Raw genomic sequence first — 27,272 nt, forward strand, 5'->3', positions numbered from 1 at the left:
TTATGCATAGTGGCTGCCGGGCGTCAGGGGGTGATCCCCTCTGTGGTCCAGCTGGTCCTGCAAGCGGGCGAACTCGGCCAGCTCGTTGAGCTCCTGGAACTGTCGGTCCGTCTTATGGCTGACCAATGAGCGGTAGAAGTGGACGGCAAAGACGATGAAGACCAGGCCAAAAGGGACCATGATGGTGGTGGAGGCGATGGCGGCGGCTTGGCCCGGAGTGATGCCACCAGTGCTGCTGACGTTGGCGACTGCATCGCTGGCCGGGGGCTTGCTGGTGGGCCGCAGCTGCCCGGGCTGCTTCTTGAGAGGCAAGAACTTGACCCAGCAGAGCAGCACCACTTCAGCCAGGAAGAGCAGCGTGCCGATGACCGTGGAAAAGGCCCAGGCCAGCTCGATGTGGCGGTGCATGCGCTCATGGGGTGACTCCTTGACCGAGTTGAGGTTATGCACGTTGCTCACCGCCTCGATGTTGGGCAGGATGCAGGTGCTGATCATAAGTGCAAACAGGTGCACGGCCACCAGCACCGTGGTGCATGCACTAAAGGCGATGAGCAGCCCGGGAGGGTAGTCATGGTCGGCATCTAGCTGCACCTCCACCATCGCCACCTAGGGGCAGGGGAGAGGCAGGCTGAGTGCCAGGATTGTCATGGCCCACAGAACCACACTCAAATCCTGGCTCCCCTCCCATCAAGCTCTCGGACCCTGGGCAAATCAACCTGGCCTCTCCAAGCCTTGGTTTCCTGATCTATATAACGGGGGTAAGAGCACCCCCTCACTTAGGGTTGAGAAAGTACTAGTGAAGATAGCAGGTTTGGAGCCCAGGCTGCCTGGATGTGAATCTCAGTTCTGCTATTCGCGGGCCACATGTCCTTGGGAAAGCCACTGAGCCTCAACTTCTTTATTTGTGAAACAGAGATATCACAGTAGTTCACAGGATTATTTTAACAGTGAAGTCAGAGGGGTGCCTGGGTGGCTCAGTAGGTTGAGCATCCGGCTTTGGCTCAGGTCATGATCTCACGGTTTGTGAGTTCGAGCCCCGCGTCGGGCTCTGCGCTGACAGCTCAAAGCCTGGAGCCTGTTTCAGATTTTGTGTCTCCCTCTCTCTCTGCTCCTCCCCTGCTCATGCTCTCTCTCTCAAAAATAAATAAACATTTTTAAAAAAATTAAAAAAAAAATGAAATCAGAGTCCCTGGTACATGGTAAACATCTCCCAAATAGTATCCACTGCTCCTACCAACCAGCCAGGTATTTAAAGCCAAACCACAAACGGTTAAGATGGTAAGTTTGAGGGGCGCCTGCCTGGGTGGCTCAGTTAAGCGTCTGACTTTGGCTCAGGTCATGATCTCGTGGTTTGTGAGTTCGAGCCCTGCATCTGGCTCTCTGCTATCAGCGCAGAGCGCTTTGGATTCTGTGATTCCAGAGCTCTCTGCCCCTCCCCCGCTCATGCTCTGCTTCTCAAAAAATAAACAAACTTAAAAAAAAAGATGGTATGTTTGATGTATATTTTACTATGATACAGTTTGCATTAAAAAAAAAAAAAAAGCACAACCACCAAACCACCAGCGGCCCTCTCTGTTGGCCTAACATATGTTCCCAAGCACAGGCTTCTCCTTTACTCCCTGCTCCAGGGAGAAGGAGAGGGGTGGGGTAGAGAGATGAAGGCCCTCCCAGGCCAGGCCCAACCCTTTCTAAGGACACAGTGCACCAACCAACGAGGAACGTGAAGCTTCCTCAAAGAGACTGAGCCAGGCGCTGTTGCAGTGTGATTGGCAAGCCCTGGGGCCATCTCCTGCACTCGCCCCAGCTCTGGGCCCCACGGCTGACGCACTAGCTGCTCCCCAGTTCCTGGAGACCTGTGGACCCAGGGTCACCAGGGGCACGTTCTGGGCCTGCCACCTGCTGCTTCTCACTTGGGCCTTGCAAATCACCCCCATGTGAAGATGCCAGCTCATCAGATCTGGACCAGGAACAGCGAGCAGTGGGCACACTGCCAGGGTCTGCCTGCCAGGCTGGAGGGACTGGGGCAGCAAACGCCAATGGCAATACCATTAAGGATAGTGAGTGGCCTTTCATAAAATGTTTGCTATGTGGGTACCAGGCTCAGAGAGGGGAGGTCCAATGCTGAAATGTATCCACTAGCCCCATACCAGGTGACCCTGACCCCTCCTTACCCTGGAGGCGGGGGATGGGGCTCTTTCTTTCCCCACTAGCTCTCCTGCCTGTTTGCCTGGCCCTGCTTGCTTTCATTTCTCATCTCTCTCTCTACCCTTCCTTTGACCAGGAAAGGCAGTGTGGGGCATTGGTCAGGATCACGGGCTCTAGAGCCAGGCTGCCTGGCTTTGAACCCTGACTCCTCTGCCCTTTATTCAGCTGTGATTCTAGCAAGCTCCTTCAACTTTCTGGGCCTCAGTTTCCTTATCTGTAAAATGGGAATAATAGTACATGACTCAGAGCATTGTTGTGAGGACCGAGTTAATCCCATGTAAAATACTTAGTGCCTGGCAGAAAGTAAATACTCAATAAAAGTGAGCTTTATTATCATTTTTTCAGTTTAGAAACCTTCATCCCCAAACCCACTATCTCTATATGGAATTGTGTGGGGTTTCTACTCTCCACTGGAAGGGTATACCTGGGCTGAAAGAACACCAAGGCCAAAGTGGGGGGCCTGAGTCTGGCTCCAGAACCACTTTCCTTATTTGACCTTGGTCAAAACCTTCCCCTCTTGTCTGTAAAAGGAGGGAACATGGCGAGATTAAGGTCACAGGCTAAAGCTTATTTGGGGTCTGACACCTTGAGAATCTGATGAAAATAATGGATATCCTCCTTCGAACATCCAGGCATATATATTCACAGGGCTTTTCAGACAATTTCAACGAGATTCACAGACTTGCCCCAGACTTGCCCCAGTTGATGACTGTATGAACTGTTCAGCCCAGGAGTTTACAAAATGTTTCAAACTCATATAAATCTGGGGCAGTGCCATCAGGATTTCAACTGTTTTTTAAGATCACTGGTGGCCTAATGCCAATCCTGAGAATTCTTAGTACACACGGGTGAGGGCAGGCCATCAGGGCACAGTGAGTTAAGGGACACATCCCAGGGACCCCTGTTCTCAGCCACCAAGCCTGCCCACGCTGGAAAGGGAGGGGGACACCCTCCAGCAATGCATGCCTTCTGCCACCACCTCCCCACCCCCAGCACTTCCTCTTCCTGTTTTTGGCCTGTTGCCCCGGAACCTGAAACTGGAGAAGGGACAAGCAGGAGAGCCCGCTGGCTGCTTGGCTGCCTCAGGTCCACTGGCTATTTATTCACTCACTGGAAATATCCAGACCCATGAGGTACATCAGGCTGAACTGAATGCTGGGGTATATTCCAGGGGGACATATACAGGTAACTAATCTGTTCCCTTACCTGGTGTCTCCCCTTCTATGTAGCCATTAAGGATGAACTGGCTTCTCCACTTACAAAGCTGGTGACCTTGGACAAGTATTTCAACCTCTCTGTGTCACATCAATAAAACAGGGGCCCACTTCTTATGGTTGTTATGACCATTTAATGAGCTAATGAATATAAAGCCCTTGGAACAGGAGCTGGCATACAGTAAGCTTAACAAAGTATCAACGATTATGAGCAACATCATTATTCTTTTACAAATGAGGAAAAATGGGCTCAGAGAGGCGAGGTCAGCTTTTCCAGGGGTCAGACTGCTTCTAAGTGGGAGCTCTGAACTCAGATCCATGTGGCTTTAAAGCCCATGTGCAAAGTGGATAATAGAAGCTCTTTCTCACCTGGGTGCCCCTACAGACTGAATGCTTCTGTTCCCTCTAAATTCTCACCTTGAAACCCTAATCCCCAGTGTAATAGTAATAGGAGGTGGGGCCTTTGGGAGATGATTCGGTCAAGAGGGTGGAGCCCTCGCAACAGGTTAGTGTCCCTACAAAAGAGAGCCCGGGGGCACCTGGGTGGCTCAGTGGGTTAAGCATCCACTCTTGATTTCGGGTCAGGTCATGATCTCACTGTTGCTGAGATGGAGCCCTGCGGAGCCTGCCTGGGATTCTCTCTCCCTCTCTCTCTGCCCCTCCCCTGCTTGTGCTCTCTCTCTCAAAATAAATATATAAATTAAAAAAAAAAGGGGGGGGGGTGTATGTGTTTATGCATGGAACCTGCTTAGGATTCCCTCTCTCTCTCTCTCTCTCTCTCTCTCTCTCTCTCTCTCTGTCGTTCTCCCCCGATCACACTCTCTAAAAGAAAAAGAACAAAAAGAGTGAGAGAGCCCAGAGAGCCCCTTGCCACTCCAGCCATGGGAGGGCAGAGTGAGTAGACAGCAGCTTTGAATCAGGAAGCCAGCCCCTCCACAGATTCCGAATCTGCTGACACCTTGATCTTGGATGTCCAGTCTCCAGAACTGTGAGGAAATAAATGTCTGTTGTTTATAAGCCACCCAGTTTGTTATTCTGGTACAGCGGCCCAGATGGACTAAGACAGTTGCTGAGGAGACTAAATAAGGTCTTGACATGTAAGCATTTACCACAGGGCCAGGCTACAGGAGGTGCACAATAAATTTTAGTTAAAAAGAAAAACATGGGGCTTGAAGCAGAAGAGAAATAGCCCAGGGGTGCCTGGTTGGCTCCGTGGGTAGAGTATGCGGCTCTTGATCTTGGGGTCATGAGTTCGAGCCCCATGTTGGGTGTTGAGATTGCTTAAATAAACTTTAACAAAGAGAGAGAGAGAGAGAGAGAGAGAGAGAGAGAGAGAGAAAGAAAGAAAGAAAGAAAGAAAGAAAGAAAGAAAGAAAGAAAGAAAGAAAGAAAGAAAGAAAGAAATAGTCCCTGGACACCCTCAGCTGATCCCATGAGAGAACTGATCCCATGAGCCAAGGTTCTGCCCCCTGGGGTGGGTGAGAGGGTCAGATCCCCACTCTGGGCCTCATCTGCCCAAGTTCCAAACCTGGGGCGTAAGGGGAAAGTGTGCCCCAAACCACACGGTGCCAGATGGCTACCTCAGCAGGACAGAGACCACGCTTTCCACACCATTTGTCATACTCACAGGATCCAGGACCAGAAATCACAGCTGTTGGAACGGACCTGACCTGGGGACACCAGAACTGGCCAGCTCTCCCAGAGGTCTTGAGCTGGGGAGAGGCTGGCGGCAAAGCCTGAAACGCTGGGCACTTTGAGGAAGAGGAAAAGCCCTGCTCCCAAGCTCTGGAAGAAACCCCATTACCCTCACCAGCCCCTATAATTCCTGGGGCTTTGACCATGCAGGCTGGCTGTATGTACTGTTCCCACACTAGGGGCAGAGTTCAGTGCCATGGGGCTGCGGAAAGAATAATGTGGACTGAGAAGGAATGGATGGCACACGTCTTGGATCCTGATGAAAACCATTCACAGGAATACAAGCCACTGTTTTTTCCAGAACGCTTCCCGCTTGGGAAATCTCCCCACAGATAGCAAGAGTAAAGTCAAGGGGGCCTCGCGGAATCTGGCAGGCGACTCCCAGGGCCCCAGCTCAGTCCCAGAGAGATCAGATCAGATCAGATTGCAAGCAACTTCACAAGGTAAATATAGCCAGAGTGCTGGGCCTGTTAACCCAAAATAAACAGCTCCCAGCCAGCCAAGGGCCTGCTTGAACCTGGCCACATGGGGCCTAAAGGGATAGGAAGGACGAGAGACTGCCAGCCCCACCTCACACTGGTCCGTGGATCCCGCACGGTGAACACTGGGATGCCAATTTTCAAGTATGAGACAAGAAGATGACCATAGGACTCTACAAAGGGTGGGGCCTGGCTGGCTTTGCCAGGCATGTGCCCGCTACGCCCGAATGCCAACCATCATTCCTCGCCCCTGCTGGGCTCCATGGAGACCCCTGCCACCTGGTGACTCGAAGTCCAGGCCCTTCTGAGACAGTCCTCCCATGCCTGGCCCGACCCCAGCACCCACAGTTGGGAGAGCCAACTGTCCTTTTCTAAGCCGAAGCTTCACTGTTCACTCCTTAAGGAGGGTGGGTGGCTGGGCCTGGAACAGGAGGGCCACCAAGCACAGCCACCCAGGTCATCCAGAGTTGTCTGAGCTTGCCGCACTACCTCAAATGCAAACCATTTATTAAGAAAGAATTGAGGCCTTGTCTAGTGGTTTATAAACTCTTTTGACCACTTCAGTCCAGTACTCCAAATGTTTCCATAAAGAGAAACACATTTGTTAACAGAAACAAAAGTTTCCCCAAACAATACTTCTTCTTCTTCTTTTTTTAAAAATTTTTTTTTAACGTTTATTCATCTTTGAGAGACAGAGCATGAGCGGGGAAGGGGCAGAGAGAGAGGGAGACACAGAATCCGAAGCAGGCTCTGGGCTGTCAGCACAGAGCCCGGCGTGGAGCTCGAACTCATGAACTGTGAGATCATGACCTGAGTGGAAGTCGGATGCTCAACCGACTGAGCCACCCAGGTGCCCCACAATACTTCTTCTTAAAGGAAGGTAATATAGCCTAGCCTTACAACACCCAGTGCATGCTATTTCATTCCATTCTTATTTCATTTGAAAACAACAATAACAACAAAAAACAAAAACAAAAACCTGGTGGTGATTCACTAAATATAGGTCATAAGCTAAATTTGTTGAACTTGCTGGTTGGGGGAAGTACAGGCCTAGGCTCTTTCTTTCTTTCTTTTTTAAATTTTTAAAAAAAATATTTATTTGGGGGGAGGGGCAGAGGGACAGAGAGACACAGAATCCAAAGCAGGCTCCAGGCTCTGACCTGTCAGCCCAGAGCCCGATGGAGGGCTTGAACTCATGAACCCTGAGATCATAACCCGAGCCAAAGTCAGAAGCTCAACCAACTGAGCCACCTAGGTACCCCTGGGCTTTCTCTTGATCTAGCTAATTCCAATTCCTTGGTTTTACCTTCCAAGTCACCCCTGTTCTGTGGCCTCTCAGGTGAGGATGAGACCATTCACCTACTTATGGGAAGTATGTATTGAGAGCTTACTATGTGCCTGGAGGACCTTGTGGCTCCGAGAAAGTTCAGGAACTAGGACAGCAAAATCTCTGCCGCAGCGAGCATGGCAGGCACTGAATATTTAGGCAAAATAAGTATTTTCAGATTGTGGTAAATGTCCTTCAATCCACACTCTCCTGCTACTACACTTATCGAACATGTCCTAAAGACGTAACTATATGACTTGCTTCCTCCACTATACTCTTATTTCCTGTTTCCCCAGGATCCAGCACTGTTCCTCTTCCCTCTAGGGGCCACGGTAAAACACTGTTGAAGAAATAAATCAGGGACACCTGGGTGGCTCAGTTGGTTAAGCGTCCAACTTCGGCTCAGTTCGTGATCTCGCAGTTCATGAGTTCAAACCCCATGTCAGGCTCTGTGCTGACAGCTCAGAGCCTGGAGCCTGCTTCGGATTCTGTGTCTCCCTCTCTCTCTGCCCCTCCCTCACTTGCACTCTGTCTCTCTCTGTCTCTCAAAAATAAATAAACATTAAAAAAAAAAAAAAAAAAGCTACCCAGAAGTCCCATTAGAGAGAAACCTGCTGGCTTTTACTTAAACTTTCTCAGCTTTACTTCTCCAAGGGACCCCACCCCAGCCCCAAACATTGATTACTATCATGCCATCTTAAGAAACCCTAGAGTTCTCTCCTTTGCCAGACCTGCACCCAACAACTGGCAGAACTCAATACAAATCCCAGCTGAAAATTCCAGAAATGCAGGACAGACACTTGTGAAGTTTTACAAAAGGCTTCTCTGAGAGGCAGGGAGCACCCTCCCCTTGGGGCATTAGACAAATTTCCATTTATAAACAGCCTGGAGTGCAGAACCCCACATCTGGAAGGATTCAAAGGCCCAGCTATCAACCAGCTACAGCAGCCAGAGGGCAGTTAAGTAGAAATGGCTCCAAGTCAGACCTACCAGTCCATGAATTTTACTAGCTGGGTATCTTAACTTCTATGTTTCTAAGAGCCTTAGTTTTTCTATCTATAGTAAATATCTTTTAGAGTTGGTCTGAGGAGGGGGCCTGGGTGGCTCAGTTGGGTTAAATGTCTGACTCTTGATTTTGGTTCTGGTCATGATCTCATGGTTCATGGCTAGGGAGTTTGAGCCCAGCACTGATAGCTAGAGAGTCTCTCTCTGCCCCTCCCCCACTCGAGCTCGCTCTCTCTCTCTCTCTCTCTAAAATAAATAAACTTAAAAAAAAAAAAAAGAGTTGATCTGAGGATAAAATAAGAATGAAAGAAAAGGGTCCAGGGTCATTCATATCTAGTGGTTAGTAAATAGTAGTAACATCATCAAGATTATTCTAGAATTCATCACACAACTCCTCTCCTCCAAAACCCTAATGCCTCCCACTGCCTACACAAGAATGCAGATTTCAGAAACAGCCAGTCAAAGCCAAGCAACACCTTACCTGACTAGATTCACCTTTCTCAACTACTCCCTACACACCCTCAACTCCAGCCACACCTGCCCCGCCACTTTTCCCTGAGACCCTAAATTTCCCATTTTGTAACTTTGCTCCCAACACTTCCTCTGATAGGAGGGTTCTTCCCGAGCTCTGACTCTATCACCTCTGGAATCACACTGTTTGGAATCAGTTCACCCCTGGGGCGCCTGGCTGGCTGGCTCAGTGGGTAGAGCGTTCAACTCTTGATGGTGGGGTTGTAAGTTCAAGCCCCACGTTGGGTATAGAGATAACTTAAAAAAAAAAAAAAAGAAAAAGAAATCAGTTAACCCTTACCAAAGTAGTCCCATGGGAACAAGGGTGAGCGAGATTCCTGAAAACCTGGGCCAGGTATGTTCTAAGTGCTTTGCAAGTACTAACGCAATGAACCCTCACACCAACTCTGTGAGGCAGGTACTGCCATTATCCTCATTTTACAGGTAAGGAAGCGAAGGCCCCGAGACATTAAGTGACTTCCCCAGGACCTCACAGTTGTAAGCGGTAAAGCTGGGATTTAAACCCAAGTTGTCTGGCTCCAGAGTCCTTGTTCTTTCTTTGCTCTGCCGTATTCGGGCCTCGAGCTCTGTCCTCCTACCACTCCCGGTGTTTCCCCCTAGCGATGGGGCCACCCCAGGGTCACAGGGCTCTGCAGCTCACCGGCCAAGCAACCCCAGCCAAATTATCCACCTGGGACAAAGCACCTGCCCTCGCCTGCCCTCCACAGATCGTGTGAAGATCACAAGAGATGGTGCAAATAAAACACTTAGCACAACGCCTGGCCTACTGCAAGAGCCCAATCAACAAAAGCAATGATCACTATTTAGTAATTAGCACTATGAGTAGTAACGGTTATTTCTTACTCGTCTCCATGCCCCCCTGAACTCTGAACAACGTATCCCAGAGGCTCAATGTCTTATGATTTCAGCCCTTCCTTCCAACTCATTTTCACAGACATTCCAAGCAACTTCTGAACCCGTTCTGGGACCCGGGAACAAAAGGGTGCTGGCGGGCAGAGAACTTGAGGAGGCAGATAATCCAAAAATAATTGATCCCAGGTTGTGGAAAGCATTTTGTTTACGGCAGCAAGCTGACCTTCCCAATTATCTTCTGCTTAGGCTAACGTTACAGCCTGCCCTCCGCAGCAAACCAAGATTGCCAGTGTGCTTGCCATGGTCCCGCAAGGCACAGGGTCAGGCCGAGGGGGCTGCCTCTCACTTAGATAAACTGAGGCACAGGTGACTTGAGTCATACCCTCATCTCCAGGAGCTCCTGCAGGATGCTGACCATGTGCTATGTATCCAGGGCCCCTGGTTTAGGGAGTCCGGATGCTGAGCCTAGCAAAGGCATGTTGTTTCCAGAAATGCTGTCAGGAGTAGGATTCTTGTTTGCAGACGAGAGAGGGTCCAGCTACGGTGTGTACAATCAGATTCTGACAATTCCTCAACCTCTGGTGGGCTCAGTCAGGACTCATAACGAATCCTCATGTAAGACGAGAGCAGGATAGGTACCCGTTTTGTCCACATGAGGAAACTGGCTTCAAAGAATATAAGCCGCTTATCTGAGATCCTGCAGCCTATCTCCCCAGCACATCAGGGCACCTGGCCAGGTCCTTCCGCCCACAAGGGGGGAGTCTCTCAATCCCCTCCGGGCTCTTCAGAGACCCTCCCTCAATCTCACCTGCTGAGCAGGCGAGCCTGGTAGCCTTGCCAACTCTCCTACCTTTGGAGATCGGAGGTCACATCAGTGCCTCTGGTTTTCCATGTCTCTAGGAAGGAAGCCCTCTGGGGGCAGGAAGTTGGTTGTGCTGACTCACGGGCCAAGGGAGAGTAGTCCAGGAAACTTGCCACTGTTTCCATGGTGCCGGGCTGTGTGGCACCCCTTCCTCTCAGAGGCTCACTCACAAGGCTGGGTGTCTGTAGTGGGGAGTGGAGCAAGGTAGACCTGCCTGCCTCTTCGATCTGTCTGTCCAGGCCAACTCCATTTCTCCCATAGATTTACAGACTCACAACAGTTGCCCCCTTGTAACCACTTTCCCAGAACACAGGCTGTGATGGGGCTCGCCCTTCCCTGTCAGAAGAACTTTGGGGAGTTCATCTGTGGAGCCAGGAAGGCTTCTCCACCCTGACCAGGGAAAATATAAAGATTTTTCTTTTGTAGTTTTTTTTTTTTTTAAAGTAATCTTTACACTTAACATGGGGCTCGAACTCACAACCCCGAGATCAAGAGTGGCATGCTCTTCCAACTGAGCCAGCCAGGCACCCCCTGACCAGGGAAATAGAGGTCCCCAAGATATAGTCTGGATGAGCCAAGGCCCACCCAATGCCACTGGCTGCCCTGCTTCCTGACTTCCTGCACCATATTCTTAGCAGGAGGAAGAGGAAGGTGCCATCTGATTGAGAGGCTAGCTTCTCCAGGCCTAACAGGACTCCAGAGGGCAGGAAAGTGCTACCCATTAGATCCTCAGTTCTCCCGAAGTGGGAAGGGGGCTCGGCAGTTATGAATTTATGACCCCAAGAAAAAGGGGAACAGGTATGCCACCATCTTAAATTCAGTGCACAGCTGTGAGAAGCTAATGGTGTCACTCCCTGCCCCCAAACTGTAACGTTTTTATTTTGCTTAGAAGAAACTTTCCTGCTCTATTTCCCATCTCCCAGGAGTCCTGGTCGAACATGTCCCTGGCTGGACGTTGGTCAGAACTCCACACACCCACAAAAGGCACAAGTGCCCAAGACAGTTCTGAGCCTGCAGACTCAGGTTCAAATCCTGCTCTAGTAGAGTACCGTATCGCCTTGGGAAAGTTCCGTGGCAAAACCACCTGAAAGGGTAGTTGAGGAATTAGCGTGGAAGTTTAGGGAACCTACAGGATGCCTAGTACAGGGTGAGTGATTGGTAAATGTCAGCTAGTCTTAAAGATTCTTCAGGCAAAAGGCTCAGACTTGTCTCCAAGGATCTGGGAATGACAGAACAGAATTCCATCATATGACCTAAACTAAACACTAGGGTGCCACTCCCTCACACAAACACACACATTCTCTCATCTCCTCTCAAGGGCTCCCTCGATTTAATTCTTTTTTTTTTCTTTTTAATTTTTAAAAATGTTTATTCATTATAAACACGAACAGAGCACAAGTGGGGGAGGGGCAGAGAGAGAGGGAGACACAGAATCTGAAGCAGGTTCCAGGCTCTGAGCTGTCAGCACAGAGGGCGACAAGGGGCTGCGACTCGTGAGCGGAGCCGTGAGATATGACCTGAGCTGAAGTCGGACGCCCAACCGACTGAGCCACCCAGGCACCCCTAATTCTTAGAGATACTTCTAAATAGCAGCCTTCATTTACTGATTCAGAAATCAAGATCCAGAGAGAAATGTGTCTCAGGTCACCCAGGCAGTGGCAGACCTAGGGAGAGCTCTTCCCCACCGGACCACCTGGCTTTTCCACTGAGGCCCCGTGTGCTCTGGGCCTGCTCAGGGCTTCTAAAAAGTTCAGGCTCCATTGCGTCCGGCCCACTTGTTTGTAGAACACAGGGAGAGTACCAGACACACTCCCAAGAAAACACGAGGGTGCAGCCACTCCCTCCCTCAAGGCCAAGGGCTTAGCTCACTCACTGGGGAGGCGGGAGTGCTCTGGGCTAGGGACCTTGGGGGGGGGGGGAGACCCCACTCACACAGGTTGATGTCACACAGTGATAATCACGAATTGTTCTGTAGGCCCCGCCCTGGGAGACTCCAGGCCTGAAGGCATCCTCAGGGCCACTTCTTGGTCCAACCTGCAGCCTCACCTACACCACCTCTCAGAGGCTTCTCGCAGCAGCCCAGCCTGGCATGGGAAGAGGAAACTATGCCTGACCCCCCAGATCAGCCGAAAGCCCATTCATGGGGAATATGTCCCACCGGCCTCCCCCACACCCAGTGACTCAGTGGCAAGTTTCTGAAGAGTAGACTGAGAGTGGAGAGCGGTTGTCAAAACCCCAGGCTGAGGCTCTCGGAAAATGCAGTGGGAGAAAGGTTGTCAGGAAATCCCCTCCACTAGGTGATAAAAGGACATGGCCAATACCTTTTGGCCTCAAGTATGAGGTCATGTGAGAGACAGCTCGAGGGTCCCTCTCCACCTCTTGACACCTGCTCCCAAGGAGATCACACCCTTTCCGTCCTTCCTTTCCCCCTGAACATATATGTGGGACTGTCTTCTTACAGATCCACTTCTAAGATACTGCTCTTTCCTCCCTATTTGCTTCATCAAACTTGCCCATTTGAAGGCACCTGAGCCCCCCAACTCTGGACAATTTCTATGACACCCAGTCTCCCACACCAGGTGTCACTTGTCGCCCACTTTTCCTCACGTCCAGCACTCTGGACTTCCCACCCCCCAGCGTCCACAACACCTTTCTCCCAGATCTTTCCCGCATCCCCTGCCCTCCCGGCCCGCCCAGCTTGCTTCCTGTGGGCACCGTCGGGGCTGCGGGCGGGAGCGGCCAGGACAGGAGAGGGGGCAGGGCAGGGCGGCCCGAGCTCACCATGGCGAAGCCGGAGAGCAGAGCAGAGGTCCGGCTAGAGGCTTTGAGCTTGGCACGGCTCAAGTAAAGCTTGCGCCAGGACAGCGCCTGCATCGAGTGCTCGTTGAGGCTCATCACCTCGGAGTAACTCTGGCCGATCCAGTCCGGGTAGGTGACGGCGGCTGGCGGCGGCGGCGACGACCCCGGGGTCTCCCCGTCCCCGCTGCGGCGGCGGCTCCGGCGGCTGCCGCTGGTGGTGCTGCCGCCGCTGAGGGGAAGCTCGGGGCTGTTGTTGTTCGGGGGCGGGGCGGGCTCCGGATGCATGGAGCACCGTGCAAAGGCGCGGGCCGGCCCGGGCGCCTGCGAAGGCAGCGGCCCCCACCCTCCGCCGCACCTCCGCCTCCGCCTGAGGCAGCCGCCGCCTGCCCCCCGCGCGGGCCGGGCCTGACCCAGACGGCCGCCAAGCACGAGAGGCAGGTCGAGGAGGCTGCTGCAGCCCCAACTCGCAGGCCCGCCGCGCCGCTTGCAAAAGCCCGGGGCGGCCCCGACGCGAGCCTGCGCGCTAGCCGGCGTCCAAGATCCTTGGTCCGGACCCTCGGCGCGCGCCGCGATTGGCCGCCCCCTTGGGCTCATTAGCATGGCCCCCGCCCATTCCTGACACCCCGCCCACGGGGAGGTGGGAGGTACCGGCGCAAGTCATGTGACTCGTGCCCTCCGACGGCACCGCCCACCGTCTCCGGCGCGGGCTACGAGCGTTTGCTCCTCTTTCTGGCAGCTCTCCAGGCCCTCAGGGCCGTGTCGGGCTCTCGCTGCCCGCGCCTCCCGTCTCAGCTGCTCCGATGGCCCCTCGCCCAGAGCTCGGACTCCTGGGTCGGGCCACCTGAGGTCACCTCTCGGCACCTCCTGAGGCCCGTTCCCCCTTGGAACTAAGTGGCTCAAGGTCTGTAGGAAAAAGCTGGCTGAGGTCTAGAGTTCATTCGGTCTTTACTTACTGAGCACCTACCAGGTGCCAACTTGTTTAGTCGCTCAGGGGTGAACAACATGGACAAAATCCCCTGCCTTCGTGGCGCTTATATTCTAGAGGGAAGACACACAAACACCAAGGAGTAAAATTATGATAGTTTAGAGGGTGATAAATGTATCCGGGAAAAAAAAAAAAAAAAGGCAGGGTAAAGGGGATGAGTAGTGCCCGGGTTGCAATTTTTATTTAAGAATGCTGTGGTCGGGGAGTTTTGGTCTGTTTTGTTCAATCCGTTCACTTGACGGGTCACCAGCGTCTGATGTGTAGTAGGTTGGCTGGCACCCGATAAATATTTTTTGAATGAATGAATGCTCAAACCCATTCAGAAACTGTTTACTGAGCGCCTAGTAAGTGCGAGACTGAGGGATTCCAGGAAAATGGTAACCTTACTGGAATCATATTTTAGTGGGGACAACAGGCAATAAATTAATAAGTTTACACTTTTCTGACTTGGTCACATTTGAAATGAGACCTGAGCCAGCGATGCAAAAAGCCAGGAGCCTGTATTCAGGGGACAATAGCAAGTGCAAAGACCCTGAAGTGGAGGCAGAGGTGAGGTGGGGTTAGAGGTCTAGGCTCTGGGAGGACAGGGACATTTACTGTCGGGTTCACAAGTGTACCCCCGTATCTAGAATAGCACTAGGCACGTAGGTGGCGCTCAGTAAGTATCTGTTGAATGAATAGATGTGGGAGAGACAGTGATGAGTGAAGCTCATAATTAGCCCAGTCAAATCACAGGCATGTGGCATTCCAGGTCAGCGATGATGAAATTTAACTATTGTCACCACTAGAGGGCGCTCCTCCACACCCCCCACATTATGGGATAAACCTTAAGGCTCCTTCCTCCCCAAAGTCTCTGGGGTTCCTCAGAGGCCTTTCTGGGCGTTTTCTTGAAGACTAGGCAAGTTGGAATTTGAAATCTCACCTCACTGGGCTTGTTTCTTTGACGGCTTTTGTACTTGTTACTCCTTCTGCTTACCATCTGTGTTCGAATGCCACCTCCCAAGACAGACCTTTCCTTTCTGTCTAAAGTAGCCCCTATCTCATATTCCATCATCTCACCCTACTTTATTTCTTTTGGAATTCTGATTACTACAGTATCTGAAATCACCTAGTTTATTTATGTATTGACCTGTTTGTCCTTGTCCCCACCCCAGCCAATGAGCACCCTGAGAGCAAAGTTGGTGTCTGTTTAAGTCACTTTGTCAACACCCCAGGGACTCTCACGGGATTAGGTGCACAGGAAACTCCTATTTGAAGCATGTTTAATGAATAAGATGTGCTTGGGTCTGAAGAATCCTTGCTCAGACAGAATTGGGTACACACAACATTTGGAAGCTGGTGGGGCCTGAGGGAGGCCACGTCTGAAAGGGGAAGAGGCTGGAAGCTGGAAGGCGAGATTTGCTGATTTAGAAGGAACAATGGGATCTGGGAGTGGCAGTTTAGCAGGGGGCTTTGGAGTTGGGACGAGGCCACGTTTCCTTCCTCCAACTCCTCCATCATGCCCCTCCCCCCCTCCTAATTCTCTGCAGTTTGAATCCTACCACATGCACAGAGCAGAAAAAATAAAAATATTATCCAGACTTGGAGGGGAGGCATCTGGGCAATCCCTGCTTCCGGCCCTAGGTCCTATAGCCCTGAAGGGCCTGTGGTTAGTAACTTTTCCCCACCAGCCGGGACCTGAGATGCACCAACTCCATCCCAGACTAACCATTGGAGAATCCTGTTTGAAACCCAAGCTGCCCAGCCCGGCGGTGCTTCCAAACTCCACACGTAGCTCCCCCTAGTGGCCAGGGACGTGTGCTCTCAGCCTTTGGGAGTTTATATCCCAAAAAAATCCAAATAGAATTTTTTCAGTCAACTCTGTGCGTGAGCCTATAGAGATCCAACTGAAAATGTTGCTGCACCCTGCCGCTGTGGCTGTGGGCACAGCCCAGGGCTGACCAAAGATGGCCCGAGCTGCCCTTGGAGATCGGGTAGCAAGCTCCTGGTAAGATGGAGTGAAAAAAAGCTAATGCTTAAGTAGTGCTTACTAATGACAGGTGCTATTTTAAATCCTTTATTATTAAGTAATTTATATATTGTAAATAAGTACATAATATACAAATATAACACGTATGATTTAATATATAATATTACATATAATTGATATATTTTATTAAAGTTGTCATATACTCATTATATATTTAAGTTTTTTATTTTATTTTTTAAGATTCCTTAAAAATTTATTTACTTTTTAAATTTAATTTTTTTTGGTAATGTTTATTTATTTTTGAGAGAGAGAGAGATAGAACATGAGCTGCGGAGGGGCAGAGAGAGAGGGAATCACAGAATCTGAAGCAGGCTATAGGCTGTCAGCACAGAGCCTGACACGGGGATCAAATACACAGACTGTGAAATACTGACCTGAGCCAAAATCCAGTGCTTAACTGGTGGAGTCACCTAGGCACCCCTATTTTATTTTTTTTTAATATTTTTTATTTTTAATTTGAGAGAAAGAGATTGAGAGCAGGGGAGAGGGACAGAGGGAGAGATAGAGAATCTCAAGCAGGCTCCATGCTCAGCGTGGAACCCAATGTGGGGCTACATCCCATGACCCTGGGATCATGACCTGAGCCGAAATCAAGAGTCCAACGCTTAACCAACTGAGCCACCCAAGGTGCTCCTAAATATTGTTTTAAGTAGCTCCATGGCCATCATGGGGATTGAACTCATGACCCTGAGATTAAGAGTCATATGCTCTACTGACTGAGCCAGCCAGGCGCCCCTTAAAATTTTATTTTTAAGTAATCTCTATACTCAACATGGGCCTAAACCCACAACCCAAGATCAAGAGTTGCATGCTCCACAGACTGAATCAGCCAGGGCCCCCCATATTATAGGTTATATTAAATACGTGAAATGATTTCATTGTTTATTATTTTATTATATTGAATATATTGTATTCAACTCAAGAGTTTTTTACAACTCATGCTATTAATATCACCATTTTCCAGATGGAAAATCAGAAAACTAATGAGTATAGTAAGTACTACAGGACATTAAACCTGAGAGTGGGACTCTAGGATCTGGGGCTTCACCACCATCAAACTCATACCTGCCTGCATCTCCAGAGGTATTTTGTTAACGTGTAAGTTACTAAAAACCACCCAAGCAGTTTAGTTTTAGCTTGTTCTTAAGGCAAAGTTTGAGAACCACTGAACTAGATGGGCTTTAGTTTTTAAGTACTTTCAGTCTTTTACAATGGTTGGGGTTGGCTGTTCCCTTGTCTACTCAGTTGCAATGTGACCTTGGGCAAATTACTTAACTTCTCTGAGCCTCCAGTCCTCTTAGCAAAAATGGAGGTATTAGAAATATCTATTCATGGACCCTGAGTGTGGACACCTAGTCACCTCTCTCAGGCAGATTAATAGGAGAGGTATATTTGATGCCCAGCTGAAGAGGAACCTTCTTGCCACTTCCTGTTCAATAAAAGCTCAAAGAATTTTCCACTTTTAAAAAGAGAGTACTTTGGGGCGCCTGGGGTGGCTCATTCAGTTGAGCTTCCGACTTTGGCTCAGGTCATGATCTCACTGTTTGTGGGTTCAAGGCCTGCATCGGGCTCACTGCTGTCAGGGAGGAGCCCGTTTTGGATCCTCTGTCCCCTCTCTCTCTGCCCCTCCCCTGCTCTTGCTCTCTTTCTCAGAAATAAATAAAACATTTAAATAAATAAATAAAGAGAGAGAGAGAGAGAGAGAGAGAGAGTACTTTGTTGGAGCCCATCGTAATCTGATCCCTTGCTTCTGTTTGCTTCCTTCTCCCATCTATCTCTGCCTCCCCCTCTGCTCTGAGGTTTAAAACCCCTAAATTAGGAGTGCCTAACTGGCTCAGTCTGAAGAACCTATGACTCAAGAGTCATCTAGGTGTCATGAGTTTGAGCCTTGTGTTGGGTATACAGATTACTAAAAATAAATAAATGTTTAAAAAACACCCTAAATTAATAATCATAAAAACAACCACCATTTCTTGAACTCATGCCTCTACAGAACAGGGCTTGTATACCTCTGGTAATAGGAAGCTCACTCCTTCCAGAAGCCATGCATCCGTAATGGTTATTTTTAACAGTTCGCAAGTTTTCCTTGTATGGAATTGGTATAGGCCTCCCTGTGACTCCCACTGTGTGCCACACAGAATGTGTGAAATCCCTCTGCTGCCCAGCCCCGATGCCAACTCCACAAGACATCTGGAAGGCAGCTTTAGTGAATGATCCAGAAGTCTTTCAGAATGGAAGAAGTGGGTAAAGAAAGCTGGAAACAAAGTTAGGTAACTGTCAGGGGAGAGGTTGTAAAATTCAGAATTAGGATTTGTGGACTTCACTGTTGATCTCCAAATCATTCTCTGGGCCTGGAGCTCAGAGAGCATGTTGGGGAGTCCCTGCTCTTCCTCCCTGTTCTCCACTTCCTGGGCTTGTGGGGCTCACTCTTCCCCCCTGGTCAGGAGCCATTGCTGGGTCCATGTGTTTGTGCCTATGCCTTTTATGGGTAGTGTTTTTTCTGCCCTGGCTAAGAAATCATTGCCAACCCCAAGGTCATGAAGATATTCACCTGTTTTAAAACTTTAAAACATGGATTAAAAAAAAAAGATCTAGAGGTATTGTTGTATGTTTAGGCATATGATCCATCTCAAACTGATTTTTTTTTTTTAAACTTTTAATTATAAGTAATCTCTATACCCACGTGGGGCTTGAATTCACAACCCTGAGATCGAGTCATATGCTCCACTGACTGAGCCAGCCAGGTCACCTTCAAACTGATTTTTGAGTGAAGTAAGGTTTCTCTGTTAAAATGTGAGGACAGTTTTGTCAAAAACCAAGTCCCTGCATATGTGAGGGTCTGTTTCTGGCCCCCCCCCCCCCTCTATTTCATTGCTCACTTTGTCTATCCTTTTGCCAGTATATCCTGTCTTGATTAGTCTAGCTTTATTTATTTATTTTTTAAAGACATTTGAGTCGTTTCCAGTTTTGTTTTTTTTTTTTTTTTTTTTGCAATTATAGGCAATGTTGGTATGAATGTTTTTTTTTTTTTTTAACGTTTATTTATTTTTGAGACAGAGAGAGACAGAGCATGAACGGGGGAGGGTCAGAGAGAGAGGGAGACACAGAATCTGAAACAGGCTCCAGGCTCTGAGTTGTCAGCACAGAGCCCGATGCGGGGCTCAAAGTCACGGACTGCGAGATTATGACCTGAGCCAAAGTCGGACGCTTAACTGACTGAGCCACCCAGGTGCCCCGATTAGTCTAGCTTTAAAGTAAGTCTTGGGGTACCTGAGTGGCTCAGTCGGTTAAGTGTCTGACTCTTGATTTCAGCTCAGGTCATGATCTCATAGTTTGTGGGATTGAGCCCTGTGCCAGGCTCTGTGCTGACAGCCTGGAGCCTGCTTAGGATTCTCTCTCTGCCCCTCTCCAGCTTGTTCTCTCTCTCTTTCAATAAATAAATAAACATTAAAAAAAATAAGTCTTGAAGTCGGGGCACCTGGGTGGCTTAGCTGGTTAAGCATCTGACCATTGATCACAGCTCAGGTGATGACCTCACGGTTTGTGAGTCTGAGCCCCATGTCAGGCTCTGCGCTGATGGTGTGGAACCTGCTTGGGATTCTCTGTCTCCCTCTCTCTGTCTCCCTCCTCCTCCCCCCCCCCCCCCGTCTCTCCCCCTCTCTAAATAAATAAGTAAATGTTAAAAAAAATAAGTCTTGAAGTCAACTAAATTAAGTCTTCCAACTTTGTTCTCCTTTTTCAAAATTGGTGTGTCCACACAAGGTGCTTTACGTCTCTCTCTATATTTTGGAGTAAAATGGGATAAATGTTGTCAATGCATACATGATTTGGGACTCAATGCATCTCTTCAAGGGGCAGGGTGTCAGAGAATTAAACATCTTCCTGGATGATCTAACATCTTCACTGGCAAAACAGGACCAACTAGGCCACACTCTAGAGACTCAGCACCAGAGATCAGGGAGGACTGTATGGGCTGAATTGTGTCCTTGCAAAAGGATACCTTGTAATCCTAACTCCTAGTGCCACAGAACATGATCTTATTTGGAGATAGAATCTTTATAGAGGTAATCAAGTGAAATGAAGTCATTAGGGTAGGTCCTAATCCGATATGAGTAGTGTCCTTATAAAATGGGGAAATTAGAACACACAGAGACGTACCCAGAGGGAAGATGATTTGAAGAGACTCAGGGAGAAGATGGCCATCCACAAGTCAAGGAATGCCTGATGCTACCAGAAGCTAGCAGAGAGGCCTGGACCAGATCTTTCTATAGAGGCTTCAGAAATACACCTCGATTTACAATTTCTGGCCATCAGAGCTGTGAGACAATACATTTCTGTTGTTCTCACTCATCTTGGCTGTGGTACTTTGCTGCAGCTGTCTAGGAACCGAATATAAGTACCCCAGAGTGAGCTGAGGTGGGGTCTTCCAGTCAGCCAGGGGAGTTGAGCTCATCAGAGGGCTGCAAGTGTATTCAAGATGTCAACAGAGATTAGAAAAAGATACAGACTTCCGAGCTAGGTACACCTAGATTTGAATCCCAGCTTTGTCAGTTTGTAACTGTGTCACTTTGGGCAAGCAACCCAACCTCCCTGAGTTCCATCTGTCAAATGGGAATAGCAGTGGGTCTTGGCAGAAAGGTTTGTTGTGAGTGTTCCACGAAAGAACATTTGTCTGGCAATTAGCACAATGCTCAGTAAACTGTGGTTACTATTTTCCCTCTTGTGGGATGTGCTGTTCTCGATGAAAGGGGATTGTCTCATTCCAAATCTAATGAATTGGGTAATCTGTGAGTATCTACTAAAGGCAGAATATCAGTGAGAATCCAATGGGAAAAACCAGACACCAGAGGAGGGGAATGGCTTTGTAGGCAGTGGGAGAGCTAGGGAAGAAGACAGACAGGGGAGGGGGAAGCAAGCGCAGATTAGCAACAGTAGGAGGGCCTTGATCACCTCTGGGGTTGAAGCCACTGGGGGAGGAGCTGGGGTTTCTGGGATGCAGGAGGGACTGGAGTCATCAGGTAGTAGCTGGACCCACAGAAGGCCTGCCTGGTGGGAGGTGGAGACACAGGAAATGTGGCTGCTGCTGGAGATACTGCCTGAGGCAGATAGAAAGGGAGAACCATCCTGGCTTCTCCCTTCCTCCCACCCACCTGGTTCCTATCACTGCCTCCCACTGGCCAATCTGGCGGAAGCCAGTCGATCTGGCAGCTTGCTGGTGTTGGCCTGCCTGTGCTACAGAGCAAAGCAGAGTGAGGGCAAAGCATGGAGTTGAAGGCAGATAGGCCCAGGCTCAGCATAAGGGAGCGGGGGTCACGTTTCAACTCCATGAGCCGGATTCCCTTTCTAGAAAATGGGGATAACGGTAGTATGGTAGTCTCTCTGCATAGAATAGTTGAGTGCGTACAGTAAGATAACACGAGTTAACAGTTTAACCCAGTTCCTGGCACACAGTAGGAAGTACTCTATAAATGTGAAGAACGATCTAGTTAGCCATTTTCTGCTCAGAGGATGGAAGGAGGGAGGAGGACAGAGGCCTGGGTATAAATTCACGGCACAGGAACGGTCTTGGTGCTGGTGATATTTTTATCTCAGACACGTGCCCATCTGTCCCCTCTCCATTCTAAGCTGGTGACTCTGTCAGTCTCCTTTTAGAAACCCTGAGTCAGGGCTGACCGCACTGAGTTCAGGGGAATTGGGAGTTTGGTCTCCATGCTCCTTCAAAAGGATTTCAAATCCTCTTGACTTTTAGCTGGTGTCTCTGCCTCCCACTGGTGCCAAAGCCTCCTGGCTTCCCCCAGCCTGGGGCTGAGCCACCTCCAGTCTCTCTCTTTGTATAATTAAGAAGAAAAATAGAACAGCCGATGTTGCCAAACATGTATTTAACGTGACACCCTGGGTTCAGGGAGTGAAAAATGAAAATGTTAAGGTTTAGAGTAAAAGTCTCCATGCTCAGCTGTCTTCTGACCCTGGGATTTCTCCTCAGCCTGACTGCCTTTAATCCTCTGCCCTGGCTTGTAAAAACCTTTCAGGCTGAAGGCATGTATTTCCCAGAGAAGTGTTCCAGCCTAATCATGCAAAAATGCCCAGCATCCCAGGAATAGCCTGTCAAGTGTGATGTGGTTCCGTGAGGCCCCGGGGAGGATGGGGACGTTGGGGGTGGTGGTGGTGATGAGTTCTTGCTTTCCTTCACGGAGCCCTTTCCCTACAACATCCAATCCATCAGAAAACCCAGTTGACTATATCTGAGCTCTCCCATCCAGCATCATCTCTCCCATTTTATCCAGACCACCACCATTGCTCGCTCAGAAGTCTGCAGTAACCTCCCTGGTGTCTCTGCTTCTACTTTTAATCCTCCTAAAGCCATTCTGTAACAGCAAACAGAAAAATCTTTCTAAAACAAGTCTGATCCTGTTCCTTGTCCAGTTGATTAGCTTTATTATTATTATTTTAATGTTTATTTATTTATTTTTTGAGAGAGAGGGATAGAAACCGAGCAGGGGAGGGGCAGAGAGAGAGAGAGAGAGAGAGAGAGAGAGAGAGGGAGATAGAATCCCAAGCAGGCTCTGCACTGTCAGCATAGAGCCCAATGTGGGGCTGGAACTCACGAACTGTGAGATCACGACCTGAGCCGAAACCAGGAGTCGGGTGCTCAACCGACTGAGCCACCCAGGCGCCCTTCATTATTATTATTTACTTATTTTGAGAGCAATAGAAAGCATGAATGGGGGAAGGGCAGAGAGAGAGGGAGAAAGAGAGAGAGAGAATCCCAAGCAAGCTCCACACTGTCAGCGCAGAGCTGATGCAGGGCTTGAACCCATGAAACACGAGATCGTGACCTGAGCCAAAGTTGGATTCTTAACTGACTGAGCCACCCAGGTGCACTCTTTTTTATTATTTTTTATTTTGAGTAATCTCTACACCCAACGTGGGACTCAAATTCACGACCTCAGGGTCAAGAGTCGCATGCTCCACCTTCGAAGCCAGCCAGGCGCCCTTGGTTGATTAGTTTCCTGTTGCTGCTGCAATAAGTTACCACAAATTTAGTGGCTTAAAATCATACCAATTTATTCTCTTACAGTTCTGGAGGCCAGAAGTCCAAAATGAATTACGAGAGGCTAAGATTAAGATGCTGGCAGGTCTGGTTCCTTCTGGAAGCTCTGAGGAGAAATGCATTTCTCTGCTTTTTCCAGCGTCTAGTGGAGGCCCATATTCCTTGGCTTGTGGCTCCTTCCTCCTTCTTCAAAGCACATTTATCCAATCTCTTCTGTTGCCACATCTACTGTTCTTTTTGACCCTCCTTTCTATCTCTGATAAGGACCCTTGTGTTTACATTCAGTCAATCTGGATAATCTGGGATAATCTCCCCATCTCCAGACCCTGGACTTGGTCAGATCTGCAAAGCCTCTTCTGCCATATGCAGTAATATACTCACAGGTTCAAGGAATAAGAATGTGGACATCTTTGGAGGTTCATTGTTCAGGCTACCCCACAGTGCTTAAAGCCCTCCAATGGCTTTGCATCTGAGTTAGAATAAAACCCAAGCTCCTTACCTTTAATGGGAATGCCTTCTGTGATCTAACCCATTCCTATCTGTCCCGCCCTCCCCTTGGCTCAGTTGCATAGGAACCTACTTGCTTCTCACCGTTCTTTCCACAGGCCGACTCCGTTCTTGCCTCAAAGCCTCTGCATATGCTGTTCTGTCTGCCTAAACGCTCTTTCCCCAGATCTTCATATGGCTGGCTGGCTGTTTCTTCCTTTTCAGACTTCTCCAACGTCCACTTCTCACAGAGGTCTTTCCCTGATTAATCTCTCTCACCCACTCCTCTCACCTCCCTGCAGTCCTTCACATCACTTGGGTTTACTTAATGTCACCGGGGTTTACTTACTGTTACTTTTTTTTTTTTAAATTATTAACTTATTTGCTGTCTTTCTCCTCCATCAGAATGTGAGCAAATGAGAGAAAAACACTTGTTTGTTCACTGCTATATCCCCAGGGACTGGCAAACAGTAGATCCTTGATAAATGCTTGTTAAATGGATGAATGGATGGATGATGATCAGCACATCCAATCTGGTCTTTGGGCTTCCATGTCCAGGATTCAGGCTCAGGATGGAGGTAGGTCAGACAGGCAGGAGGGTGCGACATTTAACGAGTACCTCCAGTGTGCTATTCCTTCCTTCGTGCAATTCAACATTTATTGAATACCTGCTGTATGCCGGACCTTGTGCAAATTATTTATTCATGCATTGTTTATTCAATTCAAAGAGCATTTATTGAATGCCTACTGAATGCTAGGCAATGTACATTTATCAAACATTTATTGTATACCAGCTGTCTCAAATCAGTGCCTAGGTACACAGTACTATTCGGTAAATACCTGAATCAATGAATGTCCTCAAGGAGCCCCCAGTCTTCCTGCTAAAATGGCCTGTAAATAAATAACTCTAACATACAAAGATAAGGCAGTAATGTGGGTGTGTTCAGACTGCAGAGGGGCCCCTTATCAACTTGTACTGGCAGGTACCTTTCTGAGTCTTATCTTCTTACCTGGGAACCAGCTCTTTGAAGGTCAGACAGACTCTCCTCTCATTCACTTGCATATCCATCCCCTGGGCACCCAGGAAGGACCTGGCCTGTAGCACACGCTCAGTCAGTGCCTGTTATCTGGTTACTGCTGCTTCCCCTGTGGACAGTTGTTCATTCATACACCAGGCAAGAGGGCAATAGCTGGGTCCTCGCCCTGGTGCTGCTGGCCAGGAGCCGGGAGCCTCTGACAGGCTGCCCAACCTCCGTTTGGCTTGATTTTTCCAGCAATAAATGAGGGATTAAGTCCTCCTCCTTTGGTGCAACCCCTTAACTGGACTTCTATGTAATCTATTCTTGTAAAAATTGAGGCAATGCACAGAAATTGTTAAAGACTTGGGGCACCTGGGTGGCTCAGTTGGTGAAGCTTCCTACTCTTGATTTTGGCTCGGGTCATGATCTCATGGTTCAGGAATTTAAGCCTCAAGTAGGCATCTGTGCTGACAGCGTGGAGCCTGCTTGATATTCTCTCTCTCTCTCTCTCTCTCTCTCTCTCTCTCTCTCCCTCCCTCTTCCCCTCTGGGTGTGTGCTGTCTCTCAAAATAAATCAATAAACATTAAAAAAATAAAAAGAAATTGTTGAGACTCAAATATTCACTGCAGTCATCAGGTTTTGCCTGATCTGACACTTTCCTTCCTTCCTTCTTTCCCTTCTTTTTTAATTGTGGTAAAATACATACAACATAAAATTACCATTTTAACTATTTCATTTTATTTATTTATTTTTAAACGTTTATTTATTTATTTATTTTGAGAGAGAGAGAGAGTGTGTGCACGCAGGGGGAGGGACAGAGAGAGAGGGGGACAGAGGATCTGAAGTGGGCTCCACGCTGAGAGCGGCGAGCCCGAAATGGGGCTTGAACTCATGAACCGTGAGGTCATGACCTGAGCTGGAGTCCGATGCTCAACTGACTGAACCACCCCCTTTCCTTTAAGTTATCTCTACCCCCAACATGGGGCTCAATCTCATGACCCCGAGATCAAGAGTTGCGTGCTCCACTGACTGAGCCAGCCAGGTGCTCCCTTTTATTTTTAATTAATAAAAAAATTAGCTCACTTATTTGTTATCTTTTACTGGGGTCTTCTATTTAATGATCAAGTTGTTTAGAACATTTACAAAGATGACTTTAATGATATACCAATTATTTTGATAAGAAATGGCAAATACTGAGTTTGTCATAGTAAAACCGAGTCATTAAATTACTTTTTGGAGGTACTTACTGTCATGCAAAATAATGAAGACAGTGCCACTGTGGACCAGTTTAGTAATAAAGAATCATATTATGCAGTTCTAAACTTTAAAAATAGGAAATAAACATACATGTGGCTTAAAAATAATTATATATTTGGGGCGCCTGGGTGGCTCAGTTGGTTAGGCATCCGACTTCAGCTCAGGTCATGATCTCACAGTCTGTTTGAGCCCCGCGTCAGGCTCTGTGCTGACAGCTCAGAGCCTGGAGCCTGTTTCAGATTCTGTGTCTCCCTCTCTCTCTGCCCCTCCCCCGCTCATGCTCTGTTTCTCTCTGTCTCAAAAATAAATAAAAACATTTTAAAAAATAATTATATATTATTATCATGATCAACTTAAGAAACAAAAATTCACCACTTTTATAGCAGCATTATTCACAATAGCCAAAAAGTAGAAACAACTCAAATGTCAATCAGCAGATGAATGGGAAAACAAAATGTGCTATATACATACTATGGATTATTATGTAGCCTTAAAAAGGAAGGAAATTCTTTTTTCTTTTTTTTTAATGTTTATTTATTTATTTAGAGAGAACGAGCAGGGGAGGGGCAGAGAGAGAGAATCCCAAGCAGGCTCCATGCTGTCAGCGCAGAGTCTGACTTGGGGCTCAATCCCACGAACCATGAGATCATGACTTGAGCTGCTGTCAAGAGTTGGATGCTTAATGACTGAGCCAGCCAGGTGCCCCCAAAAAGGAGGAAATTCTAACACACGCTACAATATGAATGAACACTGAAGACATTACGCGAAATGAAATAGACCAGATACTAAAGGACAAATATGGTATTATTCCCCTTATAGGAAGTCCCTAGAGTAGACAAATTCATGGAGGCAGAAAATAGAATAGTGGATGCCAGGCGCTGCCTGGAGAGGGAATTTTGGGGAGTTAGTTATTCAGTAGGTGTAGAGTTTCTGTTTGGGATTGTTATAGGCTGAAATTCCTAAAACTCATATGTTGAAACCCTGACCCCCAGCGTAATGGTGTTTGGAGGTGGAACCTTTGGGAGATGATTACGTTTACATTTTAGAGGTCAGGAGAGAGGGGCCCTCTTGATGGGATTAGTGCCCTTATAAGAGGAAGAGAGAGAAATCTCTCTCCACACACTCTCCAAGGAAAGGCATGTGAGCACACAGGGAAAAGGCAGCTGGCTACAAACCAAGAAGTGGGCTTTCACCCTTATGATTGGGATTAATGCCCTTATAAAAGAAACCGTAGAGTGCCCCCTTCCGTCATGTGAGGTTACAGTGAGGAGACCATCTGTGAGGAAGATGGCCCCCATTGGACACCAAATCTGCCGGCAACTTGACCTTGAACTTCCCAGCCTCCAGAGCTGTGATAAAGAAATGACTGTTGTTTAAGCCACCCTGTGGATGCATTTTGTTAGAGTAGCCCAAGCTATCCAAGAGTGGGATGAAGGAAAGATTCTAGAGTTGGATGGTAGTGATGGCTGCACAAC

At 48.4% G+C, this 27,272-nt stretch overlaps 2 protein-coding genes across 5 annotated transcripts in view; one reads left to right on the top strand and one right to left on the bottom strand.

The window, feature by feature from the left end:
• Window positions 1–13,254, bottom strand: ORAI1 (ORAI calcium release-activated calcium modulator 1). The gene is made up of 2 exons (NM_001320171.1): window positions 12,952–13,254; window positions 1–606 (listed from the first exon to the last, which is right to left on the bottom strand). Exons 1-2 carry the CDS (start codon window positions 13,252–13,254, stop codon window positions 1–3), a joined length of 909 nt encoding a protein of 302 aa, NP_001307100.1.
• A 433-nt stretch (window positions 13,255–13,687) lies between these two features.
• KDM2B (lysine demethylase 2B) overlaps window positions 13,688–27,272 on the top strand; it is a 152,934-nt gene continuing 139,349 nt past the window's right edge. For 2 of the 4 annotated variants that reach the window (XR_006210196.1, XM_042963056.1), the window contains exon 1: window positions 13,688–13,870. The gene's annotated coding sequence lies outside the window, so the exon portion shown is untranslated. The remainder of the gene's footprint in view (window positions 13,871–27,272) is intronic. The other 2 variants (XM_042963057.1, XM_042963060.1) reach the window with 1 other exon arrangement.

Source organism: Panthera tigris, chromosome D3 (genome assembly GCF_018350195.1).
Source record: "Panthera tigris isolate Pti1 chromosome D3, P.tigris_Pti1_mat1.1, whole genome shotgun sequence".
Taxonomy (NCBI): domain Eukaryota; kingdom Metazoa; phylum Chordata; class Mammalia; order Carnivora; family Felidae; genus Panthera; species Panthera tigris.

Coding starts and splice junctions, on each gene's coding strand:
- ORAI1 (NM_001320171.1), bottom strand. CDS start 13,254: ATGCATCCGGAGCCCGCCCCGCCCCCGAACAACAACAGCCCCGAGCTT. Junction 607..12,951: donor TGCTCTCCGGCTTCGCCATG/GTGAGCTCGGGC, acceptor CCCTGCCCCTAG/GTGGCGATGGTGGAGGTGCA.